The sequence below is a fragment of the Trachurus japonicus genome, chromosome 15 (assembly GCF_045865225.1).
Source record: "Trachurus japonicus isolate A0001 chromosome 15, Traja_1.0".
NCBI classification, from domain to species: Eukaryota; Metazoa; Chordata; class Actinopteri; order Carangiformes; family Carangidae; genus Trachurus; species Trachurus japonicus.
Window position 1 is genome coordinate 13844811 of NC_140921.1, and position 24470 is coordinate 13869280.

At 42.8% G+C, this 24470-nt stretch overlaps 1 protein-coding gene across 1 annotated transcript; it reads left to right on the plus strand.

The window, feature by feature from the left end:
* The first annotated feature begins 2471 nt into the window (after positions 1 to 2471).
* Positions 2472 to 4996, plus strand: hmx2 (H6 family homeobox 2). Its single transcript, XM_085799797.1, has 2 exons — positions 2472 to 3166; positions 3938 to 4996. The coding sequence occupies exons 1-2, from the start codon at positions 2893 to 2895 to the stop codon at positions 4483 to 4485; spliced, it is 822 nt and encodes a 273-aa protein (XP_085655923.1). The 5' UTR covers positions 2472 to 2892; the 3' UTR covers positions 4486 to 4996.
* Positions 4997 to 24470: the final 19474 nt, after the last annotated feature.

Here is a 24470-nt window from a genome sequence, read left to right on the forward strand (position 1 = left end):
GTTTTTTGAACAACTCTCTCTTCTTTTTTTGGTGACACTTTGGTTGAAGAGGAAGTCTTGTTTTAAAACCCATCCCATTTGCTTTCCTGATTGAATGCGAGCATCAGATTTTCATCAAAGTTCTATTAAGTGAAACATAGGTTGCGGGGCACCGTCTGATTGGAACAGTTTAAATTTTAATTGTGTTTTTAATTTGACATATAGTTGCTGTGAAGAATGACACTGAAACGCCGAGGGGCGGTCGATTTTCTTAATTTCTCCCCGAGGAATTGATGAGTCTATCAGGGCAGTAGATTGGAAAGCCATTAAAACTCAATGGTTAGGTTGTTAATTGGAACTTGATGGATAGGAGCCCTTGGATAGGCTGTACTGATCCAATCTTCCTGACTTTGTGTTTTCCAATAAATTACCCAGTTCATTTCCACACTCAGATTACATAAATTGTACACCTCCAGGGCTTGGGCGCTCTGCTTGCGTTTACAACTCTCTCTCTCTCTCTCTCTCTCTCTCTCTCTCTCTCTCTCTCTCTCTCTCTCTCCCTCCCTCCCTCTCTCACACACGCACACAAACGCCCCATGAAAAAAGAGCAGGCCCCGCTTTCTTGAATGAAAATCGAAACATAATCAACGTTTATACTTAGAAAATTTATTGATATCATTTTCTCTGGTAATTTCCTTATTTTAGACTTGGACACGCCATATATCATAATACACACGTGTAAAGGGTCTTTGTTTAATATTTATCGAAGCTTGATTCCCAGATCAAAGCGCCTCATAACTTCATCTGTCTTTCTCAGACCTTTCTCTCCTGCTAAAGATCTTGTTCTGTTATTGCGGTAGGGCGGCCATACACCACCTATCATTGTGATAGAGCACGAACTTAGGCCCACTCCTTCGCTGCTGCGTCTGGGCCCTCGGTGGGGAAAACGCACGGATCAACATTTCCATATAGGCTGCTAATAGGAGGCAGAGCCGCGCTGCTTGGCCTGTGCCGGCCTATATAAACGCCAACTCTGAGGCTCTGACATAAAAACACGGCGGTGTAAATCACCCCCCCCTCTTGCAGCAGCACAATAGCAGCCTGTTATGTCCACTATCTCTATGATGAACTAATCTCACTTTGCAAAAGTCGTCTAAAAGTGATGAAGGCGGCTCCACCGACAAAGGTCTTTGTTGGAAAAGAGCGGCATATAAAATAAACCCATTTAACTGTCATTGCAGATTTCACGCCTTATGTGTAACCACCATAAATCCAGCATCCGCCCCGACTGCCCTCATATATTTACCCCCACCCTTCAGTGTAAAGCCTCCCCTGCGCAAGCGTTTTGTTAAGATCGTTTAGCAGCTGCTGGCCCCGCTGCCAGTTGACGATATTTACTCGTGGATCCAGATGCTGTCTGGCCACTATGATGATGATGATGATGAGGGTAATGATGACGACAGAATCTGGTATCATCATCATCGTTGTCTTCCTCATCCTGTTTCAACACCGAACGCCGGTTGTGCGTCTTATACCGGGGGAAAAAAGCGCTGACATGATGATTAAAGCTGAACCATTTGTAATGTGTCTGTGGCTCCGTCACAAAGCACTAAAAAGAGGGATAATGCGCCCGAACCGCCGGCTCGAGCCCCGCAGCTGTCCCGCAGCCAGACACAACCAGAAGACACACACACACACACACACACACACACACACACACACACACAGATAGAGCATGGGTGGTGAAGAGGTGGGAGGAGGGTGGTGGTGTTGGGAAGCGCGCCCCCTCCTCTAACAACACACACACACACACACACACACACACACACACACACACACACACACACACACACACACACACACACACACGCCTGCATGCACGCACTCAGCCCCCACCACCTCCAATCAATTAGTCAATCAATTAGCCGGCCTCCACTCCAACGCGCGGTCATCACGAGGCAGATTAGCTCAGTAATGATCAAATTAATTCTTAATCGCAGATAATGGACGCGGAATGAGTTTATTATTTTCAGGAAAAATGAGTTAGGCCTCTGTATTAGTTCCAAGGCTGCAGGCCTGTTACCGTCACCCCCACCAATTTAACATATATAGGATAATAGAAAAAAAGACGACATGACAGATCAGGCCATCCTCAGCTCACTGAGCCTTGTAGAGGATGCACAGATAACAGACATGTTGCCTGTTTTTTCTCAACATGAGATCTAAGCTATATAAATCTAAAGATCATAAAGTAAAGTGTCAATATTTAAAGTTATTTCTCACATATCTTAAATGACATCATTTAGTTGAAATATCTCAGGATTTATCAGAAAGATTCACAACAACATTTTAATTATATCAAATCCATATTAACCCACACACAATTATAGCCTATTGATTTATTTATAATATTAATTTGATTTTTGGATATGCCATATTGTGTTTGTTTAGGATAAATAAATGAAAAGCAAAGGCTGCAGCTGACCGTGCAGGCTATAAATATTACTGTAACTGGTCCAAGTGCAGCTGAATACAGGAATGAAGCACCGCTGGTCGTCCTCGGCTCTCTCGCTCTCCTCGGGACCTTGACAGGAGTTTGAAATTTCCGGGCTCGTGTTGGCGCCTGCGATTGGCCCAGGAGGAGCTTACCTACATGCAAATGAAGCAACGCAACCTTGCTGCCTCCGATCCAGAGCGTGAGGAGGAGGACCAGGAATACACTCATGTTCCCCGAGCTCTAGAAAAAACACCTCAATGTTAAAACTCCACAATTAAACAGACTAGTGGGGGGGAAAGAGGACAAAAGGCGCTTTCGTAAATTTTTACGCACCAATCGTGTAGAAAGCAATAACGGAATACAAGGGCGACAGACAGATTCAGTCAATACTTCAATACTGTTATGAAGCAGCGAGAATGAGTAACGCAGAAGACAGCGGGAGCAAGTGCTCGTCGGGCCCAATTTCCAGCTTTACCATCCAGTCTATTTTAGGCACGCCGTCCGATGCGCCGCGCTCCGGGACCAAGGAGCTCTCCAAGGGGCCGCCGCCACCGCCGCCGCGGAGGCGCTCGCTGTCGGTGTCCTCCGAGGAGGAGTGCAGCGGCGGAGAGGACTCGGCAGACTGCTTCTGCTCCGACACGGGTCACAGCGAGCCATGCACCCAGCACCAAGCGCACAACTTCTGTTTAGGTGAGGATTTTATCATTTTTATTATTTTTATCATCATGTTTATTATTATTTTTTATTATTATCTAGGAATGGAAGCAATTAAAAGTGACAGGAAAAAGGGAACCATGCTGTTATTTTGACATTAATATACACTTACTGATAGCTTTTTAAAATAATTTATTTACAATATAAATATCATAGAAGTAGGCCCACTTAGTTCTTTTTTTTTTTTTTTTTGAAAAGTGAAATTAGCCAGGACCTGTGTGTTTTGTTTTTGTTTGCACTTCAGCTCACATTTCATTAGCTGGTGGCTGTGACACTCACACAGCAGCTCATCCACCTCCACTTGTTTGGTTTGTTATGTGCAGACCGTCATCGCGGCAGCAGCAGCAGCAGCAGCGGAAGAGTGGAAGGTCGAATAATTAGCCCTCTGTCTTTCCTCTCATTTCAAATTTAATTGAGCCAGCTAATTGATGAAACATATTTCCAAAATGGCTGCACTACACGTCGTCAATTGAGCGTTAAATAGAGCGGGGATTTAATTAATAGCTTACTGTACACCGAGCGTACTCATGCTGGATTGTTTGTTTAAAAAAAAAGTCACCGGCTTTCAGCTGTCCATTTAGAGAGTCAGAGTTCACACTTTACCAACTCTCAAACTGAGTGACACACTGCAGGCGCAAAGGAGTTTTTTTTCAGTGTACTGTTTGAAAAAGCGTGATGAAAAAAAACACTGATGTGTTTATCGCTCCTGATACTGATCTCCTCCCTCTCTGCTCCCGCTGCGTTCAGGTCCCGCTAAAGGACTTCTGTCTGGAAACGACGGGCTCGCGCGGCGGCCGCACCTGCCGCAGCCTCTGCTGCAGGATTATAAGGAGGAGCAGGAGAGACCGTGCCATCAAATGTCCCCTCTGTCGGAGGAGAGGCAGTCGGACGGTGCGGACAAGCAGGGCAACTCGGCCAAGAAGAAGACGCGCACGGTTTTCTCCCGGAGTCAGGTGTACCAGCTGGAGTCCACCTTCGACATGAAGCGCTACCTGAGCAGCTCGGAGCGGGCCTGCTTAGCGTCCAGCCTGCAGCTGACCGAGACTCAGGTCAAGACGTGGTTTCAGAACAGGAGGAACAAATGGAAACGGCAGCTCTCAGCTGAACTGGAGGCGGCCAACATGGCCCACGCCTCCGCACAGACACTCGTGGGGATGCCGCTGGTTTTCAGAGATAACTCCTTACTGCGTGTTCCTGTTCCGCGGTCTATCGCCTTTCCGACGCCCCTGTATTACCCGGGGAGCAACCTGCCAGCGTTACCTTTATACAACCTGTACAACAAGATTGAGTATTGATTGACTATGTTCACCACTGCAGTCCACGTAAAAAAACGCATTACAATACAATACAACATTCTTATAAGTGTCTCCACATAACCCTTGTATATTAATTGTATCACTTTATTTGTTGAGGAAATTCTTATTATGCAGCAGCTGTGTCTCACAAGAAAGCAATCAAGCTTCCCTATATGTATAAAATACACCATGTGTATAATTAATTATAATAATTTTGTACTTTTATTTTATTTCTCTTTATCCGATAAAAACATTGGAGTTTAGCCTTCATATCACATTCAAGAAATATGGACTCCACAAGAAATGCTTTCACACCGTTTTTAGTCATTATTGGTTTGCCAGTCATATTCCAAAGCATCAGTCATTTTTATTTCACCTGACAGGAACCATAATGCTGACAGGAAAAAAAAGCAAAATCCTTCCATTTAAGGAAAAATATCATTGTTTCTATTGTAATTTAGACCTTCAATAATAAACTTCTCATTCAATAAATTTTCTATTTCAGTGAAAATGGGGCTTGCTTGGTTTTATTTTTATATTATGTACTGTTTTTGTGTACTTACAGTAACTGCTGACATATTTGCATTTTGAACACGGGAGGTAAACACTCGAAGCAACTGCAAACGAGGCTCATGTTGGATTTCACTGTGTGTTGACACTTCCTGTCCGCTGAAGAGCAAACAAATGGTGCACAAACAAACATTTTAATCAGAAGACTTACTGCTGTCATAATCCGTGATAACCCCAGGAGTGTGATATTGTCAGAGATGAGTGGAGAACTTTTTGCTGAACAGGTGCAGTTATTCTCACCTGTAGGGTTTTATCAGAGGTCCTTTAAACTGAGAGCAACTGGGCTTTCACTGTGGAATAAACCTGGCATGAATTAACATATACTGTACGACATGACGGTTTATACAGTACTTTACATTCCTGCTGGCTCACACACATCATGATATACCTGTTATTATTGCATCAGGTTTTTAGCTTGTCAGGCCCTCCACAGGTGCGTCCTAATTGCAGCTTATATCTGTGGCAGTAAAAGGATTTTTTTGTCTGGGTGCAATGTGAGGTGTGATTGTGTTTTCATACAGTTACTTCTATATTTGCCTGATTCCTATATGCAAAGGAGTTCACAAACAACAATATACAATACTACACATTTCATTGTGACTTTTTTTTTGTTATATCTTGAATTTAGATTTTTAAAAACACTGCAGCTGATCTGATTGTGCTGCCTTGTAACACACAGACATGTAATGCATACATAGGTAACTAAGAGGTAGATAAAGGGAGGAAAAGTGAGGCACACTATCACAAGCCAATTGTGCCTTTGGGCGGGATCTTCTCTCATTTGAAGTCAGCCTCCTATGGCTCTGGAGCATCAGGGCCTTGTAAGAGGAAACCTATTAAAGAGGCATATTGTCAAAGTTCAAGACTCTTGCTGTCATTAATCGAAGCCGTTCTCCTTTCTCCATCTGCGTAATGAATTACTGTATCAGTTACACTCTGAATTCTGGACGCCACAAACAGAAATGTCCGAGGTTAGTTTAGATTTCCGGGGAGCAAAATCAATTCACACACTTGTCAAAGTTCGGTTTATTAATTCATAACAATCCAGTCCATGCAAATACAAAACACAAGCCTGAACAGACCCACACAGACCTGCAGACGTGCACTCATTTCCAGGCACACATGCAAACACACACACACACAAATCCAAATGTCCCGTGGTTGATGGGGAGCGATAAAACTGTGTCATTTGGCAGCTTTTCTTGGGTGTCATATCATCTACAAGGGACCCCCACTCCACCAGCAGCAGCGCCCACCCCAACCCCTTCTACCCATCCCACCAATCTCTCACTGTGTGCTAATGGCTACATTACCTAGCAGAATCATGACTAGCCAGGCTCTGCTGCCCTGCAGATTATGCCTGACCCAATTTCTGCAACAGCCGCCCTGTGTTTCTGGGAAAATGGATAGCGTTAGACAACAGCAGTGATTTATGGGTAACTCCGGCACCAGCGAAGAGGTGAGGTGCAGGAGGATGAATTTGTGACAGATAGGAGAGAGAGAGAGAGAGAGAGAGAGCGAAAGAGAGAAAGGCAGCAGATAGAGAGAGGGATTGGGAAGCGTAACGCTTATGAAAAGGAGCAATAGCTTTGGTTGAATGAAGCTGTTTATTAGTTTCCAAGTGGTCATTATGTCATCAGGTGTGACGGCAATGCGCCGCTCTTTTGGATGGATGTTTGCACCCCGCTGACTTGTGGGAAATCTGCATGACCTGTCACCTGAGGTTGTTTGATTTACAAGACAGGGAGAGAGAGAGGAAGAGAGAGAGAGAGATGTGTGTGGGGATGCGGCGACGAGGAGCAAAGAAGAGAATAAGAGGCAGAGGGAGAGAAAGTGAAAGAGAGGAATAGGTGGGAGGTAGAGGAGGGGGTTTGATGTAACTATGTATCACTGCAATGGCAGGTGTGAATTACAAATTTTAATAGCAGGGCAATGAAAATGATTTGAAGTGGTTTAAACTGCAAAGAGACAGCGACTGGCATGGTGATGAAGATTTGTTGAGATGATGTGTTGTGCCTTAGGATTCATCAAACCTGCCTGGTAAGGTGAAAAGCAAGTGTAATTCACTCTGTGGTATAATTTATGATGGGAGTAATGGAAACTGTGGGCTACACACAGTGTGGAGAGGGAGAGGCAAAGACAGAGAGCACTGAGCAAATTGATTCTCAGGATAGTTTTAGAGCATATTTACAGGATCATAATGAATTGTACTAAAACCCGCAGATATCACCTCTTTTACATCTTCAGATAAAAATGATGGCGATCAAAACTAACTTAATAGAGACTCCATTAAATTTAAACAGGCTGAAACAACATTATCCATCGCTTTAGTTTTTTAAAATTTATAATGTCCTCTTCTAATATATTAAGATCTTTTTCTTTTTTTTTTTACATGATTCATCCCTTCATCATTTATTTGGATGATGCTTTTCAACTACCTCCCAATATATTTACAGTCATTTGATTTAAAGAGCGGGTATATGGGCTTCATATTAGAGTGGGAGGTTATGAAGTTTAACACCACGAGCAGATGCAGAGCCCTGGATCTGCCTCAAGACAAGAGTTTTAAAAGCGATCGCGATGCATTAAGCCAGACAACTCTCAAGACCTGTTTGCTCCCTAAATGAATTTGAGGGAAGCGTAACAAGGTTTTTGAGGCAGGCCCTGTCATCCGCTGGCTTTAACCAGCTTCTGTATTTATGGGTTAATGGTTAAAAAGGAGAGCTTGGACCAGAAGTGATTTTTCATGATTCTGTTTTATATCAACTGGAAATGAAGGAGCTGAAGGGAAATTGTGTTTGCCCCCCCCCACACCCCACCACCCTGCCTCTACCCATTCTCCTTAACAGAAGAGAGGAATACAATACTGTACAAGGCAAAGAGAAATAGCAAAAGCAGCATATGGAGAAATTATTTTAAGTAAAATAAGGAAAGATTTTGGCTCACTTTAAAGATGCTTCCATAATAGCAAAGCAAATGGTTTAGGAATGGTTGGGAAAACGGCATAAAAACATTACGATATAACAAGATTTGAATGAAAATAGATTTTTCCATTTTGTTAAGTCAAAACCAAAGATCTGCTTTCAGTCTTCAAATGATTTTACTGATGGTTCCAATATGTCATCTTTTGAGATGTTACAACTCAAGGTCAAACACAAGCTGCTCTGTTATTTGGGCCACAATGAAAACCTTTGCTCCTCCAAGTAAAACTCTACAAGAACAATATTTAACAAAAATTTGAATTAGGGCTGTAATGGCAAAATGCATCACGCTTCATTGTTAAATTATCAACCATTTCTTGAACTGCCAGTTTTGAAGCCCCCTTCAATGTCCAATATGCATCAAACTATTATAGGGTACGGTGCGTGTGGAGAACTCGGCTATTACTGTAGAGATAAGTCCATTAGCATTACCTTTGCCACTATAATGGATGTGAGATACAATTTTCTGCTCTCCATTTTGTATTTGTAAGGATAATAGGGGGATTATCTTGAAGGCCTTATGCTACACACTCAAGAGTCAGACCACATGGAGGACGGAGAGCTCTGCAACAGTTGTTTTCACATCCTCCCCTCTCTCCCTCAGCCCTTCCCTCTGCTCCAAGATCCTCTCAGAGAGAGGCAGGGAAGATAAAGCATGTCATTATTCTATTAAAGACCTACAATTTTTGTAATGGGACTTGCAGCGGTCGGCAGAAGTGCAGGCAGCTTCTTCAATATCCTGGACATTATTTGCTCGTTTAGTTAAATGATGTTTCTAATTCCCTCATAATTACTTGTAATGAGGCTGTCTCCCTCGTTTTGATGCGGCTACATCTTAATACAGCTTGGCATTCTTTTTTAGGGATAATTACCTCTCATGAGGCCGGGGAGCAAGGCTGGGGTTTGTTGTGTGCTGCACACGTGGCAAATTGGCTTGTTTCCTGCCATCTTGTCTTCCTGCAAATTGGTAAATTAAGTTTCTCGGCTGGAGCATCAGAACTGTTAAGTTTGCTTTCTTGGCTCCTTGAAATGATTGGCCGCGCTGACGGGGAGATGGCTGCATATTCTGTGTTTTGTCCCATTAACTTTGTTAGACAATTTATTTTCACAGTATACAGCAAATGTTAGAGGAGCTGAATGTTGGAGCAATAAGAAAATATTGTAAGGGGAGCAGTTCAGATATTATTTGTTTTCCAGGATCACAGGGGAACAAAAATAATCCCTTGCTATGAAATCATTCACCTGCACAAATCATTCACTTTTAAAGACAGCTTAAAACAAAAATTTTAAACTACAACCTATTGAACAACGTTTAATATTTTGTTCGCAAAGAACTGAACACTGGTAGTAAACAGCCCACGTTTGGGGGATTTATTGTCATCCTACCAGACAACAATAGTACCATAAAATACAGCTGCACAATCACTGTGTCAACAAAGTCAGTGGGGAGTTCCTTAATTTTTGTATAAATGATATAATCGAGGGAGACCGTTAAGTTTTATTTCAAAATCACAGGAGTAATAACAAAAAAAATTGTACATTTGAAAGTTTGCTTTGGAGGGTTTCACACGACATAAATAATATGTATGACCTCAGTCTTCTCTCTTCCTGTTTGCCTCAGTTTGCAGACCTGTCTGTGTTGTCCCTCTGAAATGATCCAGCTGCCGTACTCCAACCGCAGCCGTCGCAGGGTTGGCTGAGGGGTTTTTATTTCTAAGTGCTGATGTGTCGCAGACAGTTTGGCTCTACAAGGGCCTGTTATACGCCGATTAAAGAGAGGGAAGGAGTGCTCCCGCAGGGCGGCCTTGTACATTTACCCTGACCACAAAAAGGTCTAACGTTTACGCCCCGGTGCTGACATGACCTTCAAACAAGGTCCCTCTGCTGCCTGGGTGGATACTGGAACTGTCTGGAGGAGACCTGCAGTGAAACTAACAGACAGGAAGAAATCATATCTTTTATATCAGGAATGACCTGTCTGCCATATCCTGTGAAATTAGAAGATATGGCTTTTATTGGGAAATACTGGAAAGGGATAGTTATTTTTCACACTCGCGTGTATATGGCAAAAAGGCGATTGTGATTTTCCAAAAGCTTTTGTCAGTTTCAGTGAATGTTGGAACGTGATATAAGAACGTTTTTTTTTCTCTCCATTAAAATCACCCACATTGAACAAACTGACAAACACAAAGAGCCTCTAAATAATTCAGATTCAAATCCAGTCATCACTCCTCTGTTGGTGGGAGACAAATATGTCAGCGGCTTTTGTTTTTATTTGTGAGAGCGCGGGCAGATTCTCAAGTGATCCTCTTGTCTTTTGCTGGGTCACTGATCTGTTTGTTATGAGATTTGATATTGAGCTCTTTTTAATATGGAGAGTTGGGATCTCTTTGTAAGGACCAAGTGGTCTCTTTCAGCTGCAGGGGTCTGGTGTATAGAGAGATGATCTGTCACTTCAGACTGAGACTGACTGCTGACCACATAGCCCGCAGCACAGCAGTAGGGAGCACAATGAAAGCAGCACACTATCACCTGACAGCTAATTAGGGATCACTCCCCTGGAAGGGAATACATTGTCTTTGAGGGAATGAGCAAGAGGTTTCTGAAATCCGTGTGAAGTGTCAGTCAAAGCCACAAGCCACCTGCAATTTCTAAAGGCAGCTCTTTGTAGAGAGCTCGCTTGATTTACTGATATTTTTGGTCACCATCAGTACGTTGTTAATGTTCTACCAAATTATGTTAAAAATAAAGCGACCTTGCATTAGAGAGCTAAATATAAACTGTTTTGGTTTGGCTGTTTATAAGGGTAAATTAAATGTAGAGCTTCATACCACAATCTGTTTTTAATCTCACAATTTAGCAACTCCAACAGTCCCCAGTTTTGCCAGTTGTGCACAATGAGTGTGTGTGGGCGCGTGTACACATATGCACATACAGCAGTGTGAGTCTATGGTTTATACAGGAGACCTGGGATTTCTTTGAAAACACATTTGTAACCATTAGTTGAGTATAAGGTTTCATGTGCAGAGTGCATCCTCTGGACTGGTGTCAGGGTTTCTGCGAGGCTCTGCAGCAGCCTCTCTTGGAGGAACAGTGCTGAGGGAAGGAGGATGATGAGGGTGGTGGCGGTTGAGGAGGAGGTGGGGGAGCAGTGGAGCCGAGGCGTCCCACCAACAATGCATCACGGCAGGCAGTGTGTAACCCGAGCCCCCCCCTCTGGCCCTGGTGTGGCCTGCCACAGCGCACTCCCTCTTGGCGCCCTTTGCACCCCCAAGATGCTTTTAAAGAGATTTGGTCAGCGAGAAAACAGCTCTTCAAAAGAGTCGTCGTCACATTAGAAAGTAATTAGCCGGGCCTGAGGCCGAGGTTTCCCTGACCTGACTAATTCTGCACCTCTGAACAATCCGTCTCTAGGTGCGAGGCGGCTGGTGAGCCACGTTCTCGGTGTTGTGGGGAGGAGGTGTTGTGGCAGGGGAGATTCCCAGGGTCCTGCAGGTGGACAAACCCCACAGAGGTCATCGGGAAAGGTTACTGGGTAATCCATCTGAGTAACGGTCTGCAGGTAGATTTGAAAGATATATACAGTAGGGTCTAAAAGTCTGAGACCACTTTCCTAGATCATAGATGTTGAACCTAACAGTAGTTGGAATAAAAGATTAATTGATAACCAAATATACTTCACTACTTCATGTAATTCATGATGATTGATTGAGTTAAGAATTGTATATGTATTGTTCATAAAAACTAGAGGTCATTTCAAAGTTTTGTATTCCCTGATCTGGTATAGCTGTTCTAACTCTCAGATCTTTGTGATCTGGTAGCCTAACATGGATGCAGACCACCACATCGTTTCTGCAGATCAATGCAGGGAAACCATTTCAGCACTTGGCCACCTGTTCTTCCAAGCCTGCAGGGCCCACTGGCAACAACCTTTCCTCTCACTATTAGACAAACTAATCTGATTGGGGAAAAAGACAGAGGTGGGGAAGGGCAGAATCTTACAAACCACATGCTGCAGGGTGGGACACGACACCACCAGTTCTCTCCTCTAGTGTCTCTGATGGTTTCAGAGCGACTATAGCCTTCAGCATTATCAGGCTAACACACAGTAGGAGGTAGAGTGAAAGAGACAAAAGAGAAAGCATGTGGGACCCAAATGGAATCACAAACAACACCGATTTTAAGCTGCTAATTGAGTTGTGAGACCCTTTGCATTTAATGGCATTTTCTGTTTTTATATAAGATTATAAAGGAGCCCCAAAGCATTTACTGGTATATCTTGCTCTGGATTTTACTTGGTTTACTCTATATACTGAATTTTCCGTAAGTGCTTTGCCATTTGAACCTTTTTCCATGCGTGATGACCCTGTAGACTTCCTTAACAAAGCGTATGAACATTTATGCTACAGAAAAAGACTCACTTCAAAGCCATCAATGCTGATGTGGTAAGACACTGGAGAGTGCAAAGGAAAACATACACTTGTTAAACCAGCCGGATCCTGAAACGGCGTGGAGCAATTGGCCAATTAGGAAGTGGCCCATCATGTCAAACTCATTTGCAAAGGCAAGGCTTAACCCTTAGGGTTCGAAGGTCGGGATCAAAGGGTGTCCCCCATGGGACCGCACAGGGATCCTTGAAGAAACGCTGATCCCAAGCTTTTGTAAAGGAATCTTCTAATTACAATAAATCTCCACTGGAAGGTAAAGACAGCAGTGCTTGGTACAGTGGCTATATGATAGCTCTGGCCTGAGGGCCTGCAGGTAGCCTATAGATGTCTGGAAAGAAGACTGATGGGAGATAGTGGTTGCCACTAGGGTAGTGGCCTCTCATTCGCCCAGGTCAGAACCTCTGAGAGTGATCACAGCTTTGGTGGCTCAGGCTGACCAGCACCTCTGAGCCTTTATAGCCTCTGGTGTGTAACTGGGTCTTTGACCTTGCCCACAGATTAGTATCAGTGTCAGTATTAGTACTGGATTTAACTCTCCCCATTCTTGGCCCTCTTTCTTTTATTGTCTTGTTTTCTCACAAAGGCGTGTCACGGTTGGGTTCCCCTGAATGGGGCACACTCTTTTAATCTGGATTTTAGCCCTCTACTGTGAACTGTTGAGATTGGTATGATTTTGCACTTTGATCTCTTTGTTATACTGTAATAGAGATATCCAGGTGATGGTTTGGACATATCAATTTCAGCTAACAAGTTTAAAATTTGAGTCCGTTGACCCTGTTTTTCTGGACAATAATAATAGCTGAGTGTAAAAATACTGAGCAGATATTTGGTCTGTTTGATTAGAAAATGTATCTCAAAGGCTACATCCTTGACTAATAAACATACAGTTTGTAAAATAGCATGATAACGTTGAAACTGATGAAGAGAAGTAAGACTTAGTGTGGCGTAGTGTTCCTGAGTGAACCATCAACCTGCACATGTCCAAGAGAGGACTTCATGATGCCTCTTATATTCGACTATATTTTCCCTCTACGTATCAAATCTTGCTTGCAGAACAGCCTTCTTTGTTCCCTGCTTCAAGCAAAGCTGTATGACACTCTCTGTGCTCCTCTACCGTTGGCCAAAGGGGGAGGAGAGAGGAAAAGGAGGGGAGAGCAGCAGTTGGTTCTTCCTGCAATTAGCATTCACGGTTAGCTAAGCAGAACTAATGCAGCGAATCTTTGAGTCTCACGTTACCTGTCCTCTACTGCCGGAGTACCTGCAGGCCAGATTAAACTGTAGTGCGATGACAAACCCCCTATGTATCCATTACAAGCCTTTTATTATTAGCTGTGTTATTGGTAATTCCTTTTGAATGGCCATGACAAAAAGTATGCATTGGCTAAGGTGTACTTCAAAAAAACAGGATACCGCATGGGTGTGGATAATGTGCTAGTGATACTGTAATTCTGAAAACAAACTGAAGGGAATTACGCCGGCACTGGTGTTGCATTGTCTGGCAGCCTTGACGGGAGCCGTCACTCCCAGCGGCGCATTTTGATCTGACCTGTTTTAAGAGACAGGCTTCCCATGACAACAGTTAACACTGTCACATGTCAACTTGAGAGGCATCTGCCCTCAAACACCACACTCTAATTGACTTCATTCATATTTTATGGGCCTGTCTTTCACGAATGCAGCTGTTTATAGATCATAAAATAAAACAGTAGAATATGATCGTCATCCTCTGTTTTAATTATAACCTTTGTATCTGGCAGGCAGGGTCATCTCCGGTGGATTCTTCTTTAGCATCTAGGTCAAGACTGAATGATCTCATGACTCCCTTTTCAACTGAAGCGGGATCAGGATATGGGCTCACCATGTCACCTTTATGGGACATGGATGAAACGGCAATGATCTCATGAGTCTTAAGTGACACAACAACTTGTCACGCAGCTTTTAAGGAAATGCCGTAATGCATTTTTCAGCTCCAGGATTCAGCCTCTTGTTGGTGATTGTGCGTCTTTGTCTGCAGTTAAAAATATGATATTAGTATCTAATTGGATTAATAATCGTAAGCACAGCAGCTTTATTTTATGTTGGAAAAACAATAGGTAATCCATATTTTTTATCCTTTCCTTCTCCCCAGCATGTTGATTTGCTGGGTCTGTCCTCGGCTAATCATTATCAGTTCTCTGATGTGTTGTCTTATCAGTTACAAACAGGTACAAGTGGTGCAAGTGCTCCCAATTGATCCGCTAAAGACTCCCACCGTGATGAGGCCACTGTCTAGTCGCACAGAGCCGAAGGAAGACACTGCTCAAAATCAATAAGTCTTCCTGTGACAGTGCTTCTGCTAAAGTCTACACCTCTACTGGCTCATCACTGTGAATGTGAGAGGCGGTGTAAAGAAATCATTGAAAGAGGAGTGATACTCCACAATACGGCCGCATTGAGGATTTTAATTGCACAACTTCTGAAACCGAACTATCGCAAATATGATATGACACTCATATCTGAAAAATGGGATTTTGGTCTGGCCTAGTGAAAACGATCAGCATATACGTTTGATTTTTCACTCCTCTGCATAACAGTTATTTTTGTGTGACCAAACAAAAGTCACACTTTCCAAAAACATGTCTGATGCTCGGCTTCTCTCCACTGCACTGCAATTCTCTCGTCTATTACAGCAAGGGACCAAATTTTGCTGTTTGGGTACAAAAAAAAAGTAATAGTGGTTCGCAATCAATGCACAGTAATTTCTGGAAAAGGTTGAGGCACATTCTACCAAATGGTTACAGGCACTTTCATTTAATTAATGTTGTATGTCTGTGTTTAACGTACATGGTTTTAGCAGAAAATTGATAATGTTGCTGGACAGCCGGGCTCAGAAAACTGAAGCTATTTGCAGGGGAATTAAAGGGGAATTTCGTCACAGAGTATGGATTTAAAAAAGGACAAAAAAAAAAAACACATTTCACTGCAGGGCTTTTATTTCCTAGTGGACAGACACAGTCTGAATTTGATTCAGCGCTTCAGTTTTAAATCAAACCCAAACTGAATTATCTTAACTAAACATTTCTGTCAGAAGTATTTCATGAATATATTTCAACCTTGAATCAAGACTGAGGCAAAAACTCTGTGTGCTTCTGCCTCTCTGCCTAATATTTCTGTTTGTATCACCCTGTCTCCTTGTTGAACCGCAGCTACTTGCCTCTACTTGATGTCCAATCTAAATAAAAAAGATTGTAATATAATAAAGCACCCATAGTCCCTACTTATACAGCACTTATTGAGTGGAACATTGAGATTTATATAACTCCTCTCAATGAGAGAGAAAGAGAGAAAAGGAGAGGACAAGGGAGCGAGAGTTTCTCTATGATTGCGAGGGGGGTTTAAGGTTACCAACTAATTTCTTAGTCGTTACCTGCCGACAGCAGCACATCCGGTATCGTCAGTGTTTTTCAAAAGGGAACAGTACAATCTGTTATACTGTAGTGATCATCAGCTCTTCCTCGACCAATGATTACCAGTAATTACCTGTTTTTCTCTCCCTCCATCCATCTATCCATCTATCCCTCCTCCGTCCCTCCGCCCTCCCTCCCTCCTCCTCTCTCTCTCTCTCTCTCTCTCTCTCTCTCTTCCCCTTTCTCCCTTGAGCTATTACCCTAACTGGCTGTTGTGGAGCAAAGAGGAGGTGTGTTGAGAACAAGGCAGGCTTTTATGGACTCCCCACCAGCGCCACTCCACACCGCTCCATTTTGAAATTATCGGGTCCCCTTGCTTTTGAAGTCTCTGTAAGCGCACCCTCCTATTTACGAGATGGCTATGTACTTAAAGGTCACAGATTGATCAAGAGGTCCTAAAGATGGCCTTTTCACTGAAAGCACCGCAATACTGTGGCTTTCACAGGCCACATCTGTGGGAAAAAGAGGGAAAATAAAATGTATCACTCCCCCAAAGTCAGGCATATTCAGACTTTAATGTACAATTCAATTTACCCTGGAAAATGCCACAATTGAACATGGAATTCACAATGAGCACAGCAATTTATCAGTGCTTTTTTGTCCATTTCTGTTGGCTCAGGCTTAAGCTTATTTTACTTACTGATTACCCACGGGTCATTTTATAAATGTGTCAGACTCTAACTTTGTTTGAACATGAGACCTTTACTCCATTGTTTTGTCCATTTTAAAAATCCATTTGACACACGCACACAGAAAACAGCAGCGTCAATATTTTGACAGTGTCCAGGGTGGAAATAACAATGACCAGCTCACAGTATACTCAAGCCCATTAGCTCACAGTTAGACATGCTTTCATGGAGGACCTGGTCATGTCTATGCACACAGTGTATTGGTAAAGGAAAATGTTATACTTTATGGGAATTATAAGAAAAACAGTCAGTCAAAGCCTAAAGGATACACATGGTGTCCCAATGGATATTGTATAGATGGTGTATTTGTGAGTTTGGTGTTGGTGAACTGCTTAAACTGCATCTATTTTGTTCTTTTTTTAATCTGAATTTGAATTTGTGAATGTGAGATTAACTTTTTATGACATTTACTTGTTGGGAGGCAAATCATAATGCATGATATGATGAATATTCATTATTTTCTGATTATAGTTCACACAACACAGAGTTGCTCTTATTGTAAATAAATTATCATGTGATTTACTGATTAAACGACTGTAAATTTATGCAAGATATCATGGTTAGTTGTGTAGTGAGTAGTTATTTTGTGCCCATTAGTTCTCTGTACCACAGATCTGCCTAATAGTCTGGACCCCAAAACAGTCCTTTGTTTGGAAAAGCCAGTGGCTTCAGTTCAGGAGCCAGCCTAGTCTCCATGTTTCTCTGCAGCTGATAAGTAAGAAATGTTGTTGCATCTATATGGAGAGACAGCTTCTTTATTTGCTGCATTTCAAAACACTTCAATCACCATTTACTGCCACTACCACAGAAATAAAATACGAGTGAGACATCGTCGCTAGTTGAATCAATAGGCAGCAATTCCTAGACTTCTTTGGATCTTTTTCTCATCATAACAGTAAATGAAATCATTTGCCCTTTACCTATAATCTTATTATCTCATTATAATGTGAAAGGTTTCTTGTTATAACAAAAAATAATTAAATGTTGCTACATTCTGTTATTGCCTCAACATTGGTATATTTTCTAGGTATAAAGAGAAACTTGTCAGATTTTATTTTTGTCTTTTAAAACGCGATTATAACCATACGTGTCTGTACAGTATGTTATTTTTAGTCCAAAAACATTTGAATATAATAATCATAAGGAACAGTATCGATAGAGTAAGAGTGAGAGCACCATATCCATGATTTAGTCGGGTATTTCTTTAACTAATGTAATCCCCTGAATCAAAGTGTTTGTCTGAGACTCACTCGCTCCAAACACTAATGTGTCAGCACCAAACAAAGCTGTAACAAAAGCACGCGGGCTTCGTTCATCAGGGTCCCAAACTAAACTCACTCTGTTATTATTATTGATAGTCGGTGCCTTCAGCCTGTCTTATTTATTAGCCAACTGGGGATGAATGGGAGACGTATACGGTGCCAATTTGACCCTGTGTTTTAAAATATGCACGCTGTGAACACCGAGCTGGGCAACTTGGCAGCAGCACAGACTTTGAAATTTTATTGATTGCATCACTCGTCGATAATATGATGCATGTCACATTTGACAACACTATAAGAAGAGGGGTCAGAGCTCTAGGACTAATGAAACTGTTTTGAGAGGGGGGAGCAGAGAGATGGATGTTGTTTTCTACAACATTAACCTTGCAAATGGCTGCCAGACAGCAGCGATGCCTCATGCCACACACACACACACACACACACACACCCTCCACACCCTCACTGTCAACCCTGGCAACTTCCTGATGGTTGACATTAACACCAAGCTAAAAATATCAAACCATTAAAAATACCTGTACTCATGCAGGGAGCTAAAATGAAGTAATATATTTCCAAATAAATGGAAATCTTATTAGCATCACAACAATGCTTGTGGCAAAACACTGGGTGATTTGAAAAGTGTCCCCTGCTGTCTGCTAGTGGGGATGACAGATGAGGTGAGGACGATGTAAAGGGATTGGTGTGAAGCAGGGGCGGGGTTGGGGTGCAGGGAGCGGATAACACGGAACAGACCCTGAGTTAAATCCCTCCAAAATGAGTAATCTTACATAATAATATCCTCATGTGTCTTGATAAGAGTAAACCCCGAACAAGCCGACAGCATCCGTCAGCATGGTCTATGAAAACTCACTAACAACGTTATGGATCCTGAAGGCAGCTATAGCCCTGGAAAATATGCTCTGTGAACCTCTAATTTGGCAGCTATATCTTCTTTAACGACACCATTACCAGTGGTTATCACCATAACCGCATCCACAGCAACAATCCTCACAAAACCCATAATGTGAAAACGCGTTAAGATGGCTCCCGAGGACTCGTATTGGGAGTGTTGCCGGGCTGTTACACACATGAACAGGCTACAACCCCACACACAACCACGGGGCATTAAATGGTCTCTACTGACTACATTAGCTATCTGGTATTGTTTTAACTGGGAAGTAATTAACTGACTTGGTCAATAGGTGGGATGGAGAGCCAGTTGTCCAGGCGTTTATAGGTCCCAAGAGTCACGGCTGGGGTGAGAGGGCACGACAGAGCCCATCTATCCGAACTCAATGACCTGACAGATCCTCCACTAAAGGCTCACGCTCATATCAATTATTGATAAGATAAAAGAGACTTTATTTCAAAAATTCTGCCGTCACCCATAACTGCAGAGACGGGGCTGCTGCTGCACAATTTGAAAGATATAGATTTGTGTCTGTTCGTGCGATAGACTGTGCCCATGCCTGCTACGTGTTTGTTGGAGAGTTCGTGTTTGAATGAGCGAGTGTGTAGGTGTGTGTTAATCTGACGAGCCGAATGTGCTCCCTTTTTATTTTTTAACACGCTGTATGAAAAGGCGCTGTAGATCAGTAAATGGCTCCCTTCGCTAATCATCTCTGCTGTAGCAAGGGAAAAAAGGGAGAGATAAATGTTTGAGTGGAGAGGTTGAGGGCGTCTCTTTCAGGCCTGCCCCTACTGTCTGCGAATAAAAGCCTGAAAAGGAGCTACAACGACAGGCTAGAAGTGAGTCCAACCGGGCTTTGAAAACGTTGCCTCTTCTCCGGGCCTTGGTGCTAATGCATCTGACTCAAAGGCTGTAAGCCAGCGAGACAGAGATAGAGAAAGAGAGAGAGGAAGAGAGAGGCGGGAAGAAAGGAGAAAAAAAAAGAAAAGAAAGAAAAGTGGTAGAGAGACAGGGAGCTGGTGCTACAGAGGACAAAGAGCTCCAAGGTGTGCACTCAGTATTCAGTAATTGGTAAAAGAAGCTTCATTTCTTACAGTGATTTCCTGTCTTTTTACCGTCTCTGACAATCCTGATGCTTTTAATAGGGGTATGAGTAGGGGCTATTCTGTACACCCATCCACCCACCCACCCTCTCCCCCCCGACTCCCCCACGAACACCAACCTGTCTGGCTGCTCGATGCTCAGCCCGACCACCCCTCCCGTCTCCTTCTCTCCTCACAAAATGGAAAAAGAAAAAAGCATTAACCATATTCTTTCTGTCATTCTCTCTCTTTGAATACCTCAAACCCCTTTAGCTTTAATCATTTCTGGATCAGACTCAGTCCAAATAAGCCAAGCCATTTTCTGCACTCAATTACTCCCTTAACAGCATCAAAAAGAGAAAGGATTCAGGTATAGTGAGGAGAGAAAGAGGGTGAGAGGGAGAAAATTGTGAAGCATCTTCATCCGCCGAAATGCTTTGAATGCTTCGAAAGGCTTTCTTTTTTAATGAAAAACCAGTAATAAGAGATGGTTCTGACTATAACAAAATGTTTACTGTCTGCTCGCTAGCTGTGAGCTCTTCACTCTCCCCGGATAAATTGTTGAAGAGGGAGAGGGGGAATAAAGGCTTTAAGAAATGGACCTCCAAATTATTACATTTCCACTGAATCCCGCTTTCATTACCAAGGAAAATATATCACAAGGTGCTTCACTCCGAAAGGTATTTTAATAATACATTACTTTTCTCATAACTACTCTTAACCTTTAGATACAATGCATTTTGGATGAATACAGCTGTCATGGCTTGGTGTTCAGATAATGAGACATCCAACTCTTATTTACTGTTTCCTGCCTGAGCTGCAGGAGATTTCACAAAGACAAAGTCAGTCCAAACTGTACATATTCCCCGCCGATGGGCCTGAATGAGGGCACAGCTCCATCCAACCCCTCTGGATGTCTCGCAAAAAATGTATGCAGGAAGTGCATCTAAATAGGTTGCTCTTTTTCGTAAAATAGCACTCAATCCATAAGCATGGGCTTCAGGCTTGAAAATACTGCCCCGTTTTTCCTCATTGCCCAAATTGCCCACATTGTTCTAAACGGCCGCCAGTAGATACAAATCAAGTATGAAATGTGTGAACACCAACAGAGGTCAATAAAACATGTCTACAGTAATATAATGTGATTGATTTTCCTCTGCAGCTCTTTCCATACGGGATTCTGTTGTGTGCACATTGCTGATGATTACACAAAAACTGCTGATGGTTAATCATAATGGCTCAGGGTGAGCACTTTACTTTGGTGCTCCCTCCTTCTCATACCCTGCGCTCATTTCCCCTCTTAGCCAGCCAATGGTCAGCCGGGTCAACATGACACGCACGCATCCCAGAGCGCCATCCGCAGGGGCGAGAGTGGTAGCCGTTGTTTGGATGCCTCACCAAGAGCCTCTACTGGCAGCGGTGGTTTCTCTCCACTGTCTCTCATTATATCAGTAGCGCTACAGTAGGTGCCGGGGTCGAACACTGAGCGCAGGGTGGCCGCTTTTCTAGGGTCCTCAACAGAGAAATAATATCTTTGCCTGCCAGAGGAATGCAAACAGTAAACAGAGAAAGTAAACAGGCAGATGTGAACCTCTTGTGTTGCAATCAATACTCGGGTCTAGACCACCGAAGGAAAAGTGTCAACATATTTAGTTTGATGCTACTTTTTCGTGTCCTGCGTAGTCGGATCTCAAAACACTGTATTTGTGTCAATGTATCACTGTCAACAGAGAACTTTCTAGTCACATTTTTTTATTTGTTGCTTTGCACTTATAGTGAATATTTTCAACTTGAGGCCTTGAGTTGTTTGTTCCTCAAATCCACATATATTCTTAACCTAATAAGGCAAATTACAAATAAGATTAAACTTGAGTAAAGACGTGCCGCGCTGCGTCGGATTGTTAGAGGATGTTTGTGGCATCAATGTAGGCAAAGAGATTTTATGCATTTGGGCTGTCAGACACAATATGGTCTCTGCAGTGTCTCTGCAAAGCACCTTTTAAAAATATACTCAAAATTATAGCTTGGTTCTTTGCTGAGATGATCATTTACAGCGCATGAACAAAGCTTCCAGCTATCTGGGTTGTTAATTAAATCTGGATGCCTTTTAATGCATTTAAACACCCACTTTATATTTTCCACTTTTCATCCGTCCACAACATATTTTCACCATTCCCTTATTATGCTCTTTAAAGAAGAAGATCCGGGCCAAATGAATGCTCACAGAAAAGAACAGAAGCTTTGACTCTTAATGGGCACGTTAGCTCAAAAAAAGTCTCTAATGGACGATGCTAATTATCACAAGCTTGGAAGGCCGCACAAAGGGAGTAGATCAATATGTGACGCATCGTGCTCCACTCATTCATAGATGTTGGATGATGACATGCGTTCGAAACATGGCTCTGGCACCAGACAAGAGTGCATTGTTGGGGGCAGGATGGTAGTGGGGGGGACCGGGAGGGCGAGTACCAAGAGTGTTTTGCTCTTTCATTTCCAATGCGTGTTGGCTCAAAGAGGATACCTAATGCTTTCATAAAGGCAGACAAGGGGAAGAGCAATGTGTGCTGGTGGATAAAGGAAAACAAAGAGAGCCTCAGTCTTATTGAATCTGGTTGTACTGGAAGGTTAACAGGTAATCTCTGGAAAGTAAAGTGGTGGAGAAACTGTGGTTGAAAACTTTGTTGGTTAGGGTTAGGGGAAGAACCATCGTTTCTTATAAGCTACAGCGTGGCGTAGCTGATGTTTTAGAAAAACATGTCTTAGGGTTATTTATTTAAGATCAACAACTACAGCGAGTAAAACAGCAGAAGGGCTTTGGATGTGTGCTTGAACAAATATGGTTGGACAACATAGTAATTTGTTGTAGCAATAGTTGAACAAGATTGAACTTTATTGTGTTATTGAAAGCAAGGAACTCAATTTTTAAACTTGTTGGGCAAAGTTTTAAATTTGTTTTTGTATTTTCCCATCTATGGTTATTCTGGTCAGAATGTTTTAGCTTAAAGCAGAAGTAAGCGGAATATTTGTGTTAATATAAGTCTTAAATAGTTATATCTTCCGACAGCAATCACTTACATAGAGTGTTTGGACTGAAACACGGGTCTGTCAGTCACTCTGCTCTGCTCTGAGCCGAGGAGAAAACATTTCTTGTATCCTACAGTTTTTATCCAATGAGGAGAGAGAACGGCATGCAGGGCTGTGTGTGCAGCCAAGGGATGCCGTGAATGTGGTGACGTCGGGACGAGGACTGTTATGGTGCGTTCAAGGCAGCCTGTAACTCGTGTTTTTCCGACCTGTGAAGTCGTACCAGTTCGATCTGGTACGAGTTCTCGGGTCGGAAGTTACGAGTGGCCGTTATAGTGACTTTCACAGGTAAAACAGGAAGGAAAAACACGAGTGGGTTGCCTGGAACGCTACAAAGTCGTAAGTTGTGACTTGAAGCTGTAATTTACGGTTTCAAAAGCCTGCCTGGAACGCAGCATTAGCCGAAACGACCGGATCGCTTACTTCTGCTTTAATAGAGGCTTTAAGAGAAAGTTTTTTTTTCTTACTGTTGATGAATGCTAACAATTCAGGTGCCTTTGACATCTATGTGAAAATGTGACTTCCAAACTCATGGCTGAGCCTGGATTTGTATTTTGGTTTTTTGAAGCATAACCACCTGTTAAAGAAACTGTAGTGAAGTAGCGATTATGCCTCTTATTCTATCTATATTTAAACCATAGATAGATGTTTTGGTTTGTCAAAGTACACTGTAAGCTTGCTGCACTTCGGCTTGACTTGTGCTTTTTCACGTGTAGTCGACTTCAACAGAACAAAGCTTGTAGGACACTTCTGCGTCATTGTAATCCTTAATACTAGTTACAAAGTCAGTCCTTTGGTAGGTGAGACATGGGTATTCAGCCAAAGCAGGCAAGTGAACATTCAAACTAGAACATCTGAACAGGTAACAGGATCCTACACAACTTTGGGGGTAATTTGGACACAGTGTGGCACACTTTCTTTGGCGCAATATCCTGCTATGGTCCCCTCCTCCTTCCTTCTCCTTCCCCGGAGAGACCCATTGATCCGCTGTCTGGTGAGCTCTGTGTCTCCAGTATCAGGATAATTCCAGGGGGGATTGGTTTTCCCTTGTTACCTTGTAGTTGGGAGCCCTGTTCCTGCCCCTTCCTAATTCTCTCCGCCTTAACTTCCCAGTGGTAGTGGGCACGACCATCAGACAAGGGTCCCTTTGTCCCCGGTTAGAGGCAGGAAATGGAGGAGCAGAAGCGATGTAGCTGAAAGGTCTGAAGATGTTTGTCTTCCACTCCGTGCACCTGTACAATTAAAAATAACACGTAACATCTTGTGTATTAATGCGTGTCATTGTATACGTTCACCATGGATACATATTACGCCTCGCTAATGCGTCTCATCTGTTGGAGTGAAATGCTACAGACGTCTGCTAATGACACACACCGTGCCGTGCTGATCCACAGTGCATCTTGCAAATAAGCGATATTACCCACAAATTATCTCTAAATACCTTCATTTCTAAATCAAGTTAAAACACAGATGTTCCCCTTGTGTCTGTAGTCGCTGTCCTTTTAATCGAAAG